At 37.8% G+C, this 16,325-nt stretch overlaps 3 protein-coding genes across 3 annotated transcripts; all 3 read right to left on the bottom strand.

The window, feature by feature from the left end:
- Positions 1-2,022: 2,022 nt before the first annotated feature.
- Positions 2,023-3,593, bottom strand: LOC125252782 (olfactory receptor 14J1-like). Its single transcript, XM_048166352.1, has one exon. The coding sequence runs from the start codon at positions 3,423-3,425 to the stop codon at positions 2,466-2,468; it is 960 nt and encodes a 319-aa protein (XP_048022309.1). The 5' UTR covers positions 3,426-3,593; the 3' UTR covers positions 2,023-2,465.
- A 6,564-nt stretch (positions 3,594-10,157) lies between these two features.
- Positions 10,158-11,425, bottom strand: LOC125252289 (olfactory receptor 2AT4-like). Its single transcript, XM_048165476.1, has one exon. It carries the CDS (start codon positions 11,082-11,084, stop codon positions 10,158-10,160), a length of 927 nt encoding a protein of 308 aa, XP_048021433.1. The 5' UTR covers positions 11,085-11,425.
- Positions 11,426-14,530: 3,105 nt separating this feature from the next.
- LOC125253002 (olfactory receptor 49-like) lies at positions 14,531-16,325 on the bottom strand. The gene has a single exon (XM_048166736.1). The coding sequence runs from the start codon at positions 15,949-15,951 to the stop codon at positions 15,004-15,006; it is 948 nt and encodes a 315-aa protein (XP_048022693.1). The 5' UTR covers positions 15,952-16,325; the 3' UTR covers positions 14,531-15,003.

Below are 16,325 nucleotides of genomic sequence, written 5' to 3'. Positions count from 1 at the left end.
GCCCACTCCAGAGTCCGCTCCAGCCAACGAGCACTCTCCAGAATCCGCTCCAGCCAACAAACCCACTCCAGAGCCCTCTCCAGAGTCCGCTCCAGCCAACGAGCCCTCTCGAGCGTCCGCTCCAGCTGTCAAGCCCACTGTATTGTATTGATGTTGACACTTCATGGAACATGATCTTTACTTAATATCCTAATGATTTTTGGCACAAAAGAAAAATCTATAATTTTGACCCATACAATGTGTTGTCTATTGCTACAAATATACCTGTAACTGGTTTTGTGGCCCTGGGTTACAAATGATTAAATGGTTTTATTCTTTAAGTCTTTCTTTTTTCTATAAAGGTAAGTTGCTATAATATCTTGTGGTATACTTAACATTCAGCATTCACTTCAGTTTTTTCTTCTAATTCTTCTTTACTTACCTTCTAGCTTCAAAAACAACATAAAAGCACACTGTAACGAATTCAGAGCTAATTATACTAAAATAAAAATGTAAGCAAATTACTTGTATATTGAAATATTTAAAGGTGGTAAAGAGGATGTTTTGTTTTATACATTTTTGCAATATTACTTGAAACTGTCTTTACTAAGTGATAAAAGACTATTTATTAGGTGCACTGAAAGGAATATTATTAATATACATCATCTGTGCACGAGGTAGGGCCTTAAAAACATCAGCCAATCGTTTACGCGATCATCGCGTGAACGATTGGCCCTCTGGCTTGTCAATCACTGCCATTGTGAGAGACGTGCGCGGATTGGCCCTCTGGCTTGTCAATCCTTGTGAGAGACGCGCGGCTGCGCGTTCTAGTAACTTTCCACACTCTACATGCGCCGCATGCAATGTTTTTGTCAGGAGACAGGAGTAACAACTGCAGATTATGAGTTACCTGCGGTGAGTCCAACATAATGATTCCACTAAGTGTGTGCGCGGCTTAACGATTGTAAGGCCGATTATGAATGTAAATTGATACTTATGATTGATCGCGCTCAAACGCGTCCAGTCAGAGCCAGTTGCGTTCAGTCTGCGATTACAGTCGGTGTTCAAATTCCATGTGAAAGTATATAAATCTGCTTCAGGAGCAGGAAACTATCGCTGTATGTTGAGCACAGTCAGAATGTTTTAGCTAGTCGTAAAATGTGTGCCCGGCTTAATAACAGCGAATGCCGGTGGTAAACAAACACTCGTGCATGAGTTTTGGGAGGCGTTCACTTGAAATGAGCTGTGAAGGAGGGGGATTGTTCTTCTGCATGCGCTCATTTCAAAAACTCAGTCGACGAAAACATCCTCTGTACCACCTTTAACATTCAATTGCTATGCCACTGCTTTAAGGATTTTCTAAAATGTGTAGTTTGGTAATCAAAGTATTTGTCAGGGATTTCAATGGAAATGAATCTTAATTCTCATCTATAGACTTACCTCCCTTGTGTTTAATCAGTGGAAATCATTCCAAAGAAAAGTTGTCTTCAACAATTTGAAATATCTTGCTTAGTCTTTGAATTTTTGGAGACATCACTATGATCATGCAGGGTATTTTTAACCAACAGCCATTTAGGCAATAGGCATTATTGTCGCAGGCATGGAGCTCAGTTGTAGCTAATGCAGCCTTGTAAAACCTTGCAATTAGTGTAGCTATGTACTGCTGGTTAATATAAGTGAAGGTGACATGTGAAGGCCAAGTATAGTAACCCATACTTGGAAATTGTCCTCTGTATTTAACCCATCCAAGTTAGTGCACACACATTAGGAGCAGAGTAGTGAGTAGTGAACACACACTGTAAACCGTGACACACACCCAGAGCAGTGGGAAGCCATTATGCTGTGGTGCCCAGGGAGCGACTGGGGGTTAGGTGCCTTGGTCAAGGGCACCTCAGTCATTTCTTGCCAGCACTGGAATCTAAGCAGCAACCTTTGAGTTACCAGTCAGACTCGGTAACCATTAGATCACGACTGCTCCCATGGAGCAGTAATAATGACCTAAATAGACTGGCATTTTGAACTTGCATTCTTTATTCCGCCTAAGCAAAGACTAAATGGAATTTTGAGGCAATCATCCTACTGCTAAATTCTTGCACATGTGCATTATTACTTTTGGATTGCGATAGTTCACCAAAAAAATTAAAAACCTGTCATAATTTACCTCATGTTACAAACCTATGCATTTTTTTTTCTTAAAAGAAGATAAGAGGATAAAAGAAGATATTTTGAAGAATGTTGGTTACCAAACAATGTCTGTTCCCTTTGACTTCCATTGAAAAATACAGTGTTGTAATATGATTGTACAATTTGAGATATGTGAATCAATGCCATTGACAACATGCTTAGGCTGGGTGTTCATTAGATTCAAAATATTTCACAGTTTTACATACATCACACCAGAAATATGCTTGTTAAAAAGTTTGTCACTATTCATTTATAAAGCCAAATTTTATGTATTTATTTATTTATTTAGCATGTATCAGTTTTTACATAATTAAGTTGTGGACCTTTTGTGAAACATTTTCTCTTGCTGCAACACATGAAATAAAAACTCTTTTGCGCACTGCCCTAATATTTAATCCATAGATTAGAGGACTAAAAACAGGTGGGACTATAACCAGTTCTAAGGCCAAAAAATTACGCAGACTCTCTGGAATATCATTTGCACCATATCGGTTATACATGAAATCAAAAAGGAAAGCAAAAGTGAAATTTATCAGTGTAAATAGGTGTGGCAGACATGTTTGCCAGAATTTCCTTCTGTTTTCTAAAGATGCTTTACACGCAGATATCAGTTTTACATAGGACACTATGATGAAAACTATAAAGCAAACAAATGTGACTGCAATGGCATATCCAAAGACATTATTTACAAAAGATGACACACACGACAGTTTTACAATTGACCAGTTGTCACAATATAATTTGTCAATGTGATATTTACAAATAGACCTCAAGTTTGCTAACAGAGCGGCTATAACACCAAAGAAATTGGGAACAAGCCATGAAAACAGAATTAATTTAACACAGGTGTTTTTAGTTAATTTGGAATGATAGTCTAAAGGTTTGCATATGGCTACATATCTATCATAAGACATCACTGTTAATATTGTGATCTCAGAAAGTAAAGAGCTGTAGATAACATAGGTTTGCAGAGCACACATATGAAAGGAGATCACATATGAATCCAATATTAAATCAGACAGCATTTTAGGGTAGAATCCTGTGGCTCCATAAACCCCATTTATACACAGATGACTCAAGAATATGTACATTGGTTCATGAAGTGCTTTCTCCATGAAAATGACCCCAACAAGAAGAATATTTATAGACAATATAAAGAGATATAAGGCAAGAAAACAAATAAAATATACATGTCTATATGATTTAGTTTCTTTTGGAACCATAAGGGTCAGTATCACAGGATAAGACATGTTCTCCATCATGGCAAGTTCATGGATAGTCCTTAACAACTATCATGCAGTACATTATTATTATTATTGTTATTAATGCATTATTATTCAGCTAAAGCAGACATTTCATTAAGCTTCAATTATTATTGTTGCCTAAGGAAATAAAGCATTAAGAAAAAAAGGAAAATGTACACAATTTCCACAGATGTGTTTGCAACTGAAAGTGATGAGTTCTAGCTTGGTTTTATATATAGTGATTTCTCATTAGGGAAATCTCTTAGAGATATTCTAAAATTTCTTGGGATTAATTATGTAGTCAAGGACAACACTTTGCAAATGACTTTTTAATAATAAAATAAAGGTTAAATTTAGTAACAATACCTGCAAACAGCCCCACATTTAATATTTAAAGCATTTTTTTTTTAAATTTTACTAAATGAGCATGCTTCTCACTTATAGCTCTCAAAAAATCTCAAAGCATTTAAGTATTCACATTTTAGATGTTTACTAAGATCCTTCTATTATCTATTGAATCCCACAATAATATTTAAAATATCAGTAAGCTTAAAGGGTTAGTTCACCCAAAAATGAAAATTATGTCATTAATGACTCACCCTCATGTCGTTCCAAGACCTTCGTTCATCTTCGGAACACAGTTTAAGATATTTTAGATTTAGTCCGAGAGCTTTCTGTCCCTCCATTGAAAATGTGTGTACGGTATACTGTCCATGTCCAGAAAGGTAATAAAAACATCATCAAAGTAGTCCACGTGACATCAGTGGGTTAGTTAGAATTTTTTGAAGCATCGAAAATACATTTTGGTCCAAAAATAACAAAAACTACGACTTTATTCAGCATTGTATTCTCTTCCGGAATCCTTTCCATGGAATTGATTCCATTGAATTGATTCCATTGAATCCTTTCATCTGTCAGCGTTGGTAATGCACTTTTACATCACCGTGGTTGTTTTTGGCGATTAGGACATCCGCGACATGCACACTTACACACCATTTTAAAAAATATAGCAATACCAAAGTACAAACAATGTAGAATAGCTTGAATACAGCGTGCGTCTCCCTCAGACTGTAAACGAAGCTCGGGCGCACTAGATAACACATCAGCAGTGTCACTGCGGAGTCATGAACCACACTCCAGAGCAGAAGGGGGCGGTAATGCACCAATAAGCTGGATGCTGGTCCTTGGTAGTTGGGACTTGGCGAGTTCGACTCAGGAGAACGAACTCCCATGGACGGGAGAACACAAGTCCTGTGATTCTGTAAATGGAACAGCAGCGTTCTTGATAACGTCACTCAGCTCGCTCTGGCTTCTCCGGTTATCTCTTTATGTAGCCTATATTTTAGCCAACAATAAAACGAAATTTGTTATAAAACACCACCCTGCCTCTTTTCGTTTTATTTAAAAAACAAACAAAACCTAATAGCCTCAGGCAACGAGTGATTGATTATCTGCAATGTCTGCATATATTTATAACAAAACGAAATATTAAACATCCGCCTCTTTTCGTATATATTTCAAAAATATTAAATGTAATAGGCTACTATTTGTGCATACTCTGATTAACTTCACTGTAATAAAATGAAATAGGCTATAACATAAAACAAAACCATGTCTCTATTTGTTTTATGTCAGTTTTAATGATCAATAATAGCCATTATAAAAGGTAAGAATATACAATAAGAAATAAAGCAAATAATTCAGTTAAGCGTACAAAATCAGCGCTTTAGTAGGATACAAAAGTTAAATAGCCTAAATATATAAAGTTATGAAACGTCACATTGCCCTCTCTCCAAAACGGAGCCAGCGGCAAACGTCAGAAGGACTAGCCGAGGTAAGGCTGCTCTCGGCTGGGTACGTGAGCGCTGAGCGCCCGGTGATCGCCTGGATCTCACAACTCCGACAACGTCAGATCAAATTATCAGAAAGGCGCAATCTTTATCAATAAACCACAAATTTGAGCTTTAAACCAGCACATTTTCGCCTGAAAAACTCTTAAAACTACATATCATGACCTAATAACAGTAATGTTTAAATTATGCGGGGTTTCTCCTTTACTACTGACGCTTGCTGGTTAGTGCGAGATGCATTCTGGGATACCTGGCTGTCTCAAGTCTGCACAAGTCACCTCTCGATGCATCCTCGATAAAATGGGTGGATCAAGAACACATCCGGGGATTTGAACTGAACTTGGCTAGATGCGAACTTTGAATTGGAACAGTACTTTTACAGCGACTGATGACGTTTCACAAGTCCACAAGAACATAAGTACAGACAAGTACGCATATTGAGAAACGGCCAGAGTCAAAGCCACTGGAAGGCAAGCCTGCAACCTTTAGCCAAAAAAGCGTAACAGCTAAAGCTAATGCTCCGCCCCCCCGTGGTACGCAGGGAAGGAGACCGGAGGCTGTTTTTTGAATGGAAGTCAATGGATGAGAGGCTTCACTATGCTGATTAAACACCTTTTGTGGGGAAATAGCTAATCATTTAATTAATGGACTGCCTGTTTGCCAATCTTCAGAATGTTTTACACTAAACAATACTTTCGTTGGGAACTATATGTAGATTTTAGCTTGAAAAAAAATGTATTTTTTTAAGAGAAGGCAGACTAGGGAATGTTGCGACTGACGTCACTGCCATTACATGATAGGCTGAGAGGTGCCACACGTGATTAAGTTAGCCGTTAGGCTTTCTCCAATGGTAAGAGATACAGACCCTCTTATCTCCCTATTATATACATTCTCGTTGTGAACGCGAATTGACAACAGACCCGGAAGAGAATACAAGGCTGAATAAAGACGTAGTTTTTGTTATTTTTGGACCAAAATGTATTTTCGATGCTTCAAAATGTCGCGGATGTCCTAATCGCCAAAAACAACCACGGCGACATAAAAGTGCATTACCAACGCTGACAGATGAAAGGATTCAATGGAATCAATTCAATGGAATCAATTAAATGGAAAGGATTCTGGAAGAGAAGACAATGCTGAATAAAGTCGTAGTTTTTGTTATTTTTGACTGACTTAGCTCAAATTCAAGATGTTCACAGTCAAACAGGTCCGAGGACTGCTTTGTCACGATAGATCTAAAGGGTGCATACTTCCATGTATCATCCTCCCACAGCACAGGAAGTTCCTGAGGTTTGCTTTCGGGGGCGAAGCATACCGGTATCCGTTTTTTTCTTTCGGCCTAGTACTGTCACCCCGCACCTTCACCTAATGTGTAGACGCGGCTCTGACGCCCTTGCGCATGAAGGGCATCCGCATTCTAAACTACATCGATGATTGGTTGATTCTAGCTCAATCAGAGCAGATGGCGGTTCAACATTGAGATGTTGTTATCGCACACATGAAGAAGTTGGGGTTGAGGCTAAACGCGAAGAAAAGTGTACTTTCTCCTGCTCAGAGAACCACTTATCTAGGCGTGGTATAGGATTCCATTGTCATGCGTGCTTGTCTGTCACCTGCTCGCATAGCATCGATTCTCTCAGCTGTAACAGACATAAAGCTAGGCCAGACACTCACTGTCAAACATTTTTAGAGACTGTTAGGTCTTATGGCAGCAGCGTCCAACGTGATACCTTTTGGCCTGCTGAACATGAGACCATTACAGTGGTGGCTCAAAACCAAGGGGTTCTCGCCGAGGGAGAATTCTTTTCATGTGATCAAGGTCACGCGGTGATGCCTTCGTGCCTTAGTCACATGGAAACAACCTTGGTTTCTGTCCCAGGGAACTATGTTGGGAGCTCTCTGTCGTCGCGTCACGCTAACGACGGATGCATCCCTCACGAGCTGGGGGGCGATCATGACTGGTCGCTCTACTTGGGGTCTGTGGTAGGACCATTATCTCAGCTGGCATATAATTCACCTGGAGATGTTGGCAGTATTTCAGGCTTTGAAACACTTCCTTCCAGACCTCAGAGACCATCATGTACTTGTTCACTCAGACAACACATTGGTGGACTCACTGTCCATTATGGTTCTCCATGACAAACCCAGCACCTCTGGGGCTGGACGCCATGGTACAGGCATAGCCAAGGCTACGGCTGTATGCATTTCCCCCGATTGCGCTGCTTCCGGGAGTTCTGGAGAGAGTTCTCCAGGACGTGGTCCGTCTGTTGCTAGTGGCCCCTTTCTGACCGGACCAAGTATGGTTCTCGGACCTGATATCCCTGCTAGACGGCTCTCTGATGGAGATTCCGATCAGGACAGACCTTCTCTCTCAGGCGAGTGAGTCAATTCTTAACCCCCGCCCGGAGTTGTGGAAACTATGGGCTTGGCCTCTGAGGGGGCTCAGATCATGAGTTCAGGTCTCTCAACTGAGGTTGTTGAGACTATCCTCCACTCCACAGCACTCTCCACGAGGAAACTCTATGCCTTGAAGTGGAGATTATTCACTTCATGGTGCAGAATTCACCAGTGGGATCCAGTTAACTGCCCCGTAGGCGTGGTGCTGGAGTTCCTGCAGGAAAGAATTTCCACAGGGCTATCCCCCTCCACAATAAAGGTGTATGTAGTGGCCTTAGCTGCTTACCACACTTCTTTGAGTGGTGTATCTTTGGGGAGACACCCACTTATTAGTCGTTTCCTTCATGGCACTATGAGACTTAGACCTGCAGTTCGCACGAGGGTGCCGGCCTGGGTCTTGGTCGTTGTGTTACAAGGCCTCTTGATGGCTCCCTTTGAGCCTATCGAAAAATTTCCTGAGAAGTTTCTCACCCTAAAAATGTCTTTCTGCTTGCTATTTTGTCTTTCAAGAGGATTGGAGACATTCAAGCCGTCTCGGTGTCTCCCTCATGCCTAGAGTTTGAGCCCAGCATGGTCAAAGCTTTCATGCACCCTAGACCGGGTTACATTCCTAAGGTCCTACGTCCACAGTGCTGTCCTGTGGAGAAAGTCAGAACAGTTGTTTGTTTGTTTTTGGTCACCTAGAAAAAGGTCACCCTGCATCTAAGCAGAGGATGAGCAAGTGGGTGGTCGAGGCCATCTCATTTGCTTACGAGTTGGCTGGTCAGCCTTCACCTTTGGCTGTTCAAGCTCACTCAACCAGGAGTATGGCCGCTTCCAAAGCACTACTGTCAGGAGTTTCTCTTCAGGAAGTTTGTGATGCGGCAGGCTGGTCCTTGGCACATACCTTTGTGAGGTTATATGAACTGGACCTTGGCTCCACTTCAGGGGCGCAGGTGCTATCGTCCTAGTGTGCGCAATGTTTTCACACAGACGGTCACTTGCTCATATGGCGATGTAGGTATTAGCGTTCCTGCAGCATTTCGACGCAGCTCCAGTTCCCTTGAAAGGGAAGGGAAGGCTGCGTTGCCCTGCCATACTCCCAGCATACCCATAAACGACTTGCTTGCGTTTTCCAGAAGCTGAATGAATGGGTTTTCGGGTAGGCTTTATAGTTTCCTGGTCAGTGACATCACCCGCCTATGACGTTCCATCACTCCATTGGACTGATTTCATACATGCTTTATGACACAATTATGCAGAGGTTTTCCCGCAGCGTTTCGACACAGCGCCTCGTTCCCTACTCAGGGAACTAAGGTTACATGCATAACTGAGATGTTTTAGTCCATTGGCTGAGACTGATTTTAACCCCTACATTTTTGATCAGGAAATATTCCCTTGTCCCTCTCTTTCATAGCCTCTCTTTCATTGTAGATAGGTCCCAACATTTTGAGTTGCGTTCAAAAGTCTGAAATCTGTGTGGAACGTCACTACCAAATACCTTTTTTCTGCAATTAAATGTGTTTAATCAGTGGGAGTCATTCCAAAGAAAAGAATTTGTCTTCATCATTTTGAAATAACTTCCTTAGTCTTTGAATTTTTGGAGACGTCAATATGATCATGCAGGGTATTTTTAACCAGCAGCCAAACAGCCATTTAGGCAACAGGCATTATTGTTGCAGACATGGAGCTCAGTTGTAGCTAATGCAGCCTTGTAAAACCCTGCAATTAAGTTGTAAGTATAAGTATAGTAACCCATACTCGGAAATTGTCCTCTGTATTTAACACATCAAAGTTAGTGCACACACATTAGGAGCAGAGTAGTGAGTAGTGAACACACACACACTGCAAACTGTGACACACACCCAGAGCAGTGGGAAGCCATTATGCTGTGTTGCCCAGGGAGCGATTGGGGATTAGGTGCCTTGGTCAAGGGCACCTCAGTCATTTCTTGCCGGTACTGGAATCGAACCAGCAACCTTTTAGTTACCAGTCAGACTCGGTAACCATTAGGTCATGACTGCTCCCACAGAGCAGTAATAATGGCCTCAATAGACTGGCATCCTGATCTTGCATTCTTTATCCTGTCTGTAAAAGGAATTTTGAGGCAACCATCCTACTGCTAAATTCTTGCACATGTGCATTATTACTTTTTGGTTGCTTAAAGGGATAGTTCACCAAAAAAATGAAAAATCGGTCATCATTTATGTCATGTTACAAACCTATGCATTTTTTTTTCTTCTTTGGAACATAAAAGAAGATATTCTGAAGAATGTTGGTAACCAGACAATTTCTGACTTCCATTGTATAGACAAAAAAAAAAAAAAAAAAATACAGTGTTGTAATATGATTGTACAACCTGACGTATTTGAATCAATGCAATTGACAACATGCTTAGGCTGGGTATTGATTAGATTCAAAACTTTTTCTTTCTTTTTTTTTCTTATTTTATTTTTTACAGATTGTACATACATAAAACCAGAAATATGCTTGTTAAAAACATACTCTTAAAGTTTGACACTATTCATTTATAATGCCCAACACATGAAATAAAAACTCTTTTGCGCACTGCCCTAATATTTAATCCATAGATTAGAGGACTAAAAACAGGTGGGACTATAACCAGTTCTAAGGCCAAAAAATTACGCAGACTCTCTGGAATATCATTTGCACCATATCGGTTATACATGAAATCAAAAAGGAAAGCAAAAGTGAAATTCATCAGTGTAAATAGGTGTGGCAGACATGTTTGCCAGAATTTCCTTCTGTTTTCTAAAGATGCTTTACACGCAGATATCAGTTTTACGTAGGACACTATGATGAAAACTATAAAGCTAACAAATGTGACTGCAATGGCATATCCAATGATATTATTTACAAAAGATGATGCACAAGACAGTTTTACAACTGACCAGTTGTCACAATATAATTTGTCAATGTGATATTTACAAATAGACCTCAAGTTTGCAAACAGAACGGCTATAACAGCAAAGAAGTTGGGAATAATCCATGAAAGCAGAATTAATTTCACACAGGTGTTCTTAGTTAATTTGGAATGATAGTCCAAAGGTTTGCATATGGCTACATATCTATCATAAGACATCACTGTTAATATTGTGATCTCAGAAAGTAAAGAGCTGTAGATAACATAGGTTTGCAGAGCACACATGTGAGAGGAGATTACATATGAATCCAGTATTAAATCAGACAGCATTTTAGGGTAGAATCCTGTGGCTCCATAAACCCCATTTATACACAGATGACTCAAGAATATGTACATTGGTTCATGAAGTGCTTTTTCCGTGATAATGACCACAACAAGAAGAATATTTATAGACAATATAAAGAGATATAAGGCAAGAAAACAAATAAAATATACATGCCTATATGATTTAGTTTCTTTTGGCACCATAAGGGTCAGTATCACAGGATAAGACATGTTATCCATCATGGATAGTCCTTAACAAATATCATGCAATACAACCTAACACAAGTCAATATTAGTCAATGGTCAGTAAATCCATAACTAAAGCAGACATTTCATTAAGCTTCAATTACTATTGTTGCCTAAGGAAATAAAGCAGTCTAAAAAAAAGAAAAATGAACACACAATTTCCATAGATGTGTTTGCAACTGAAAGTGATGAGGTCTAGCTTGGTTTTATATTTAGTGATTTCTCATTAGGGAAATCAGATATTCTAAAATTTCTTGGGATTAATTATGCACTCAAGGACAATACAAGACTAGTGACTAGATTTGTTAATAATAAAATAAAGGTCAAATTTAGTAACAATACCTGTGCAAACAGCCTGGGTAGATATTTAAAGCATTTATTTATTTATTTATTTTTAATTTTACGAAATGAAACTATGCTTCTCGCTTATAGCTCTCAAAATTATAATTTTATTTCATTTGATTTGATATAAGGGCCATTCTACATAATTGGTGAAAACTGCTGTCTCACAACCAAAAAAAAAAAAAAAAAAAAACACATTTAAAAAGCATTTAAGTATTCAAATTTTAGATGTTTACTAAAATCCTTCTATTATCTATTGATTCCCACAATAATACTTAAAATATCAGTAAGCTTATAAAATCATCATTTATCGGGTACAATAACTGTCTCATAACTTTTGTTTCTAAATGCTCGAATCATGACAAAAAGCGGTATTATTCAGGCTGGATCAAGCTAATGCGCATGCGCAGTCCTAAACGCACGTCTTTTGTGTCTCATTTTGGAGGCGCACGTCTGACTGTTTCTATAGGAACCGGAGCTTTTAACGGCACCCCTACATTTTTAATCAGGAAACATTCCCCTGTCCCTCTCTCTCATAGTCTCTCTTTCATAGCAGATAGGTACCATCATTTTGAGTTAAATACATTCAAATATCTGAAAATCTGTGTGTAACTTTAAGGAACGTCACTAAACCTGCAATTGCAGTTATCAGATGTATATTTTGCTGTTGGGTTCCGTTCCCGTTAAATAGCTGCTGTCGTTTTTTTCTTACCCCATTGGCAGATAATTTGCAAAATAAAAAACACACTTAAATTATTAATATTATTAATCAATTAATTTATTTATTTTTGCCTGTGGGATACCATGAAAATGAATAATTTATCGTTCTGCCAGTTTTCACCTCTGATATTATAACAGTTATAAGAATTAAACTTGTATTGACTCAGAGGTATGCAGACGTCTTGTTGTTGGGTGCTGTTGCCATGGTAAATCATAATATCAGAGCTCCATTTATTATGGCTTTTAATAGTCATGGTGCATGCACTTAACTCAGAATCAACCTACTCAGAGTTGATTGAACTAACTCAGATCAGCTGTTCTGAAACCGAAAACTCAGATTTTCCCATCTCAGAGTAAGTCAATTCAAAGTTTAAAATTTAACTCAGAGTTGGTTGAACCTCCTTATTGAAACGGGCCCCAGATGATGTTGGCTTCTTGTTGATGATACAGTTGTTTGTAATCATTACATAGTGACCTTATTTGCTGGGCTCTTGACCCTTGACTTTTTATCATTAGTGTTTCTCTTGTTGCTGTAACTGTGTTTGTTATGGCAAGAACAGCAATGGAAAATGTGATCAGATGCTGTCAGCTGCTTGATGATAAGAACATAATCATCATGTATTGGCTTAATTCACAGATATTCCCCTGGTTTTCACAGACAAGGCTTAAGCTAGTCCTAGACTAAAATGCATGTTTGAGCTGTTTAAACTGAAAGTAACTTGTACTGACATATTTTAAAATGTGTCAGTTTTGTTTTATATCAAAAAGCACACCAGTAATGTTTTTTTCTATGGTATGTTTATAAAAGCTACTTAAATGCCCTAAATTAACTAAGGCCTAATCCTGCCTTAGTCTAAGCCCTGTCTGTGAAACCAGGCCATGATGTTGGAGTTTTATAAGATTATATTTTATTAAGTTAATTTTATTTTTGTATTGTGGCTCTACAGCAAGAAATTCAGCAGTGAAAAACTAAATGATTTAAGAAATGTTTTGAGCTCCTTTATAAAAAACATTTTGCACAAAACACTTTTAAACCCCTCCAAGTTTGACACACAGACATCAAGAATCAGCCTATGGATCTCAAAAACAATGACATTGTTTGTTCTTTATGCTGCAATCAATGCTTTCTGGGTGCATCATACAAAACGCATCCATGGCTCCAAGAATGCATTGCGGCATGAAGTATGTCACCGTTGAGATTCATATGTCTGTGTGAGTAAAACTCGCAGGAGTTCAAAATGTGTAAATTGTGTTTTAAAACTCATTCAGATTTTCTTATTTATCTGTGCTAGATCTCTTGTTGAATCACAACACAACAATAAAATGAACTTTGTTCATTTAGTTGTTTAATCAGATCTTGAGAGATTTAGGGGCGGTTTCCTGGACAGAGATTAAGCCAATGGCCCCTTAAACCAGATTAACAGAAATCTGCTTTATCTGTCATGTTTTATAATAGTCCTAGACTTAGTCTAGTCCAGCGTTTAATAAGCTAATTTCCTGAAGGAAGACTAGAGCTACTCCAGGACTAAATTGAGGCTTAAATTAAACCTACCAGGAGGCAGGTATAACTTCAGATTAACGTTGTATTTCAAAGAAGACTCATGTATTACTTGGATATATATATCAATATTGATATACACTGTGTATGTGTATATATATATATATATATATATATATATATATATATATATATAAAATAGGTTTTTTTTTATGCTTTCACTTTATTTAAACAATTTATTTTGATTTAACACCATTGTTTTTGGTTCAAATGTGATTGCATCATGTTAAATTGACTTGAAATGGTTACTAGAACTCACCTGATGTTTTCATTTTGAAATAACATGTTTCAGTTAAAGGATTAGTTCACTTTTAAATAAACTTTTCCTGATAATTTACTCACCCCCATGTCATTCAAGATGTCCATGTCTTCCTTTCTTCAGTCGAAAAGAAATTAAAGTTTTTGATGAAAACATTCCAGGATTTTTCTCCATATAGTGGACTTCAATGGGCACCAAACAGTTGAAGGTCAAAATTAGTTTCACTGCAGCTTCAAATTGTTCTACACGATCCCAGATGAGAAATAAGGGTCTTATCTAGTGAAACCATCGCTAATTTTCTGAAAAAATTTGAAAATTATATTATAATGCAGAAAATGAAAATTATGAAAATTATATCTTGAACTAGCTCTCTTCTTCTTCTTCTTCTTCTTCTTCTCTATAAGAATTCCGGCAGTGTAGACACTGCTAAGTGTATTACTGCCCTCCACAGGTCAAAGTCAAACTAATTGTTATATACTAGCATATTGCATATATAAATTAGTTCAAAACTTTGACCTGTGGAGGGCACCCCTTAATGTCTTTTATCTTCAGTTGATTACATCTAAAGGACCCAATATACTTCAAACAAAATCGAAGAACGAACTGATGTGACATAATTTCGAACAAAATCGGGCCAAAACAAAGTTCGTTTTGTCTTCTTTATTATAGTAGAAAATGAAGTTGTGCTTCTGATGAAATGAGGCACTGACACCGTTTTTCATGTTTGATTCTGTAAAGCTGCTTGCTTTTAAGCAATCTATTGAATAAAGTGCTAAATAAATGTGAAGTGACCGGAGTCCTAAATTCTGTGCTAACCCATGTGGGGCCTAAATGGAAACCGAGCACAAAACTGGCTGTGCCCCAGTTAGATAGCCTGGGTGACACCCATTTAGACCCACATAGGTGTGCTGGCTTGGAATATATCACATACACATTTCACTCTTCATTAGAAATTTCCTTACCAAAAACACATTTTGTGACAAATCATTTATAAACAACAACAACAAAAAAGTGTCATGCTGTTTAAGCATTCAGAATTATTTATGTTTTACATTTTTGCATTTACACCTTGATGCAACACATGAAGTAAAAACTCTTTTGCGCACTGCTCTAATATTTAATCCATAGATTAGAGGATTAAATACAGGTGGGACTATAACTAATTCTAAAGCCAAAAAATGACGCAGACTCTCTGGAATGTCATTTGAACCATATCTGCTATACATTATATCAAATAACATAGAGGAAGTGAAATTTATGAGTAATAAAATGTGTGGCAGACATGTTTGCCAGAATTTCCTTCTGTTTTCTAAAGATGCTTTGCATGCAGCGATCAGTTTAATATAGGATACTATGATGAAAACTACAAAGCTTAAAAATATGACAGTGACAATATATCCATAGACATTATTTACAAAAGATGATGCACAAGAAAGTTTTACAATTGACCAGTTGTCACAATATAATTTATCTATATGATAAGTGCAAAATGGCTTCAAATTTGATAACAGGGTGGCAGTGAACAAAGAAAAAGTGGGAACAAACCATGAAAACAGAATTAATTTCACACAGGTGTTTTTAGTTAATTTGGAATGATAGTCTAAAGGTTTGCATATGGCTACATATCTATCATAAGACATCACTGTTAATATTGTAAATTCACACAGTAAAGAACTGTAAATAACAAAGGATTGCAGAGCACACATGTGAGAGGAGATCACATATGAATCCAATATTAAATCATACAGAAATTTAGGGTAAAATCCTGAGGCTCCATAAACCCCATTTATACACAGATGACTTAAGAATATGTACATCGGTTCATGAAGTGCTTTCTCCATAATAATGACCATAAAAAGACGAATATTCATTGACAATATAAGCACATATAAGGCAAGAAAGCAAACAAAATATACATGTCTATATGATTTGGAGTCTTTGGGCACCATAAGAGTCAATATCACATAAGACGAATTATCCATCATATGCACGATCCCTTAAATCACATGAAGCATAATGACAATTCAATAAAAATTGTATACAAAACAATATTAACGAAGGTTCAGATAAACCGTTTACATCTCATTATAGGCTTCAAAATCCACAGTTGACTGAAGGAATGACAGTGAGTCTCTCACAAATAAACGTAAATGTTGTGAGGATTGGATGGTTTTTATTAGCATTTTATCATTAGGGATTTCTGTAAGAGATGTACTGAAATCTCTTGGGTTTAATTGTTCACTCATGGGGGAAAAACGAGAAAACACCTTTATTTAGTTATAAGTGAAAGCACAAATAAGCTTTTTTCCCACTTTTTTATGAATTTAAAAAACTTAAAAAACAGTTGTTGTGTATAACA

The sequence above is a fragment of the Megalobrama amblycephala genome, linkage group LG18 (assembly GCF_018812025.1).
Source record: "Megalobrama amblycephala isolate DHTTF-2021 linkage group LG18, ASM1881202v1, whole genome shotgun sequence".
NCBI lineage: Eukaryota > Metazoa > Chordata > Actinopteri > Cypriniformes > Xenocyprididae > Megalobrama > Megalobrama amblycephala.
Note: the sequence above shows the minus strand (reverse complement) of the source record. Positions and strands in the feature narration are given on the sequence as shown.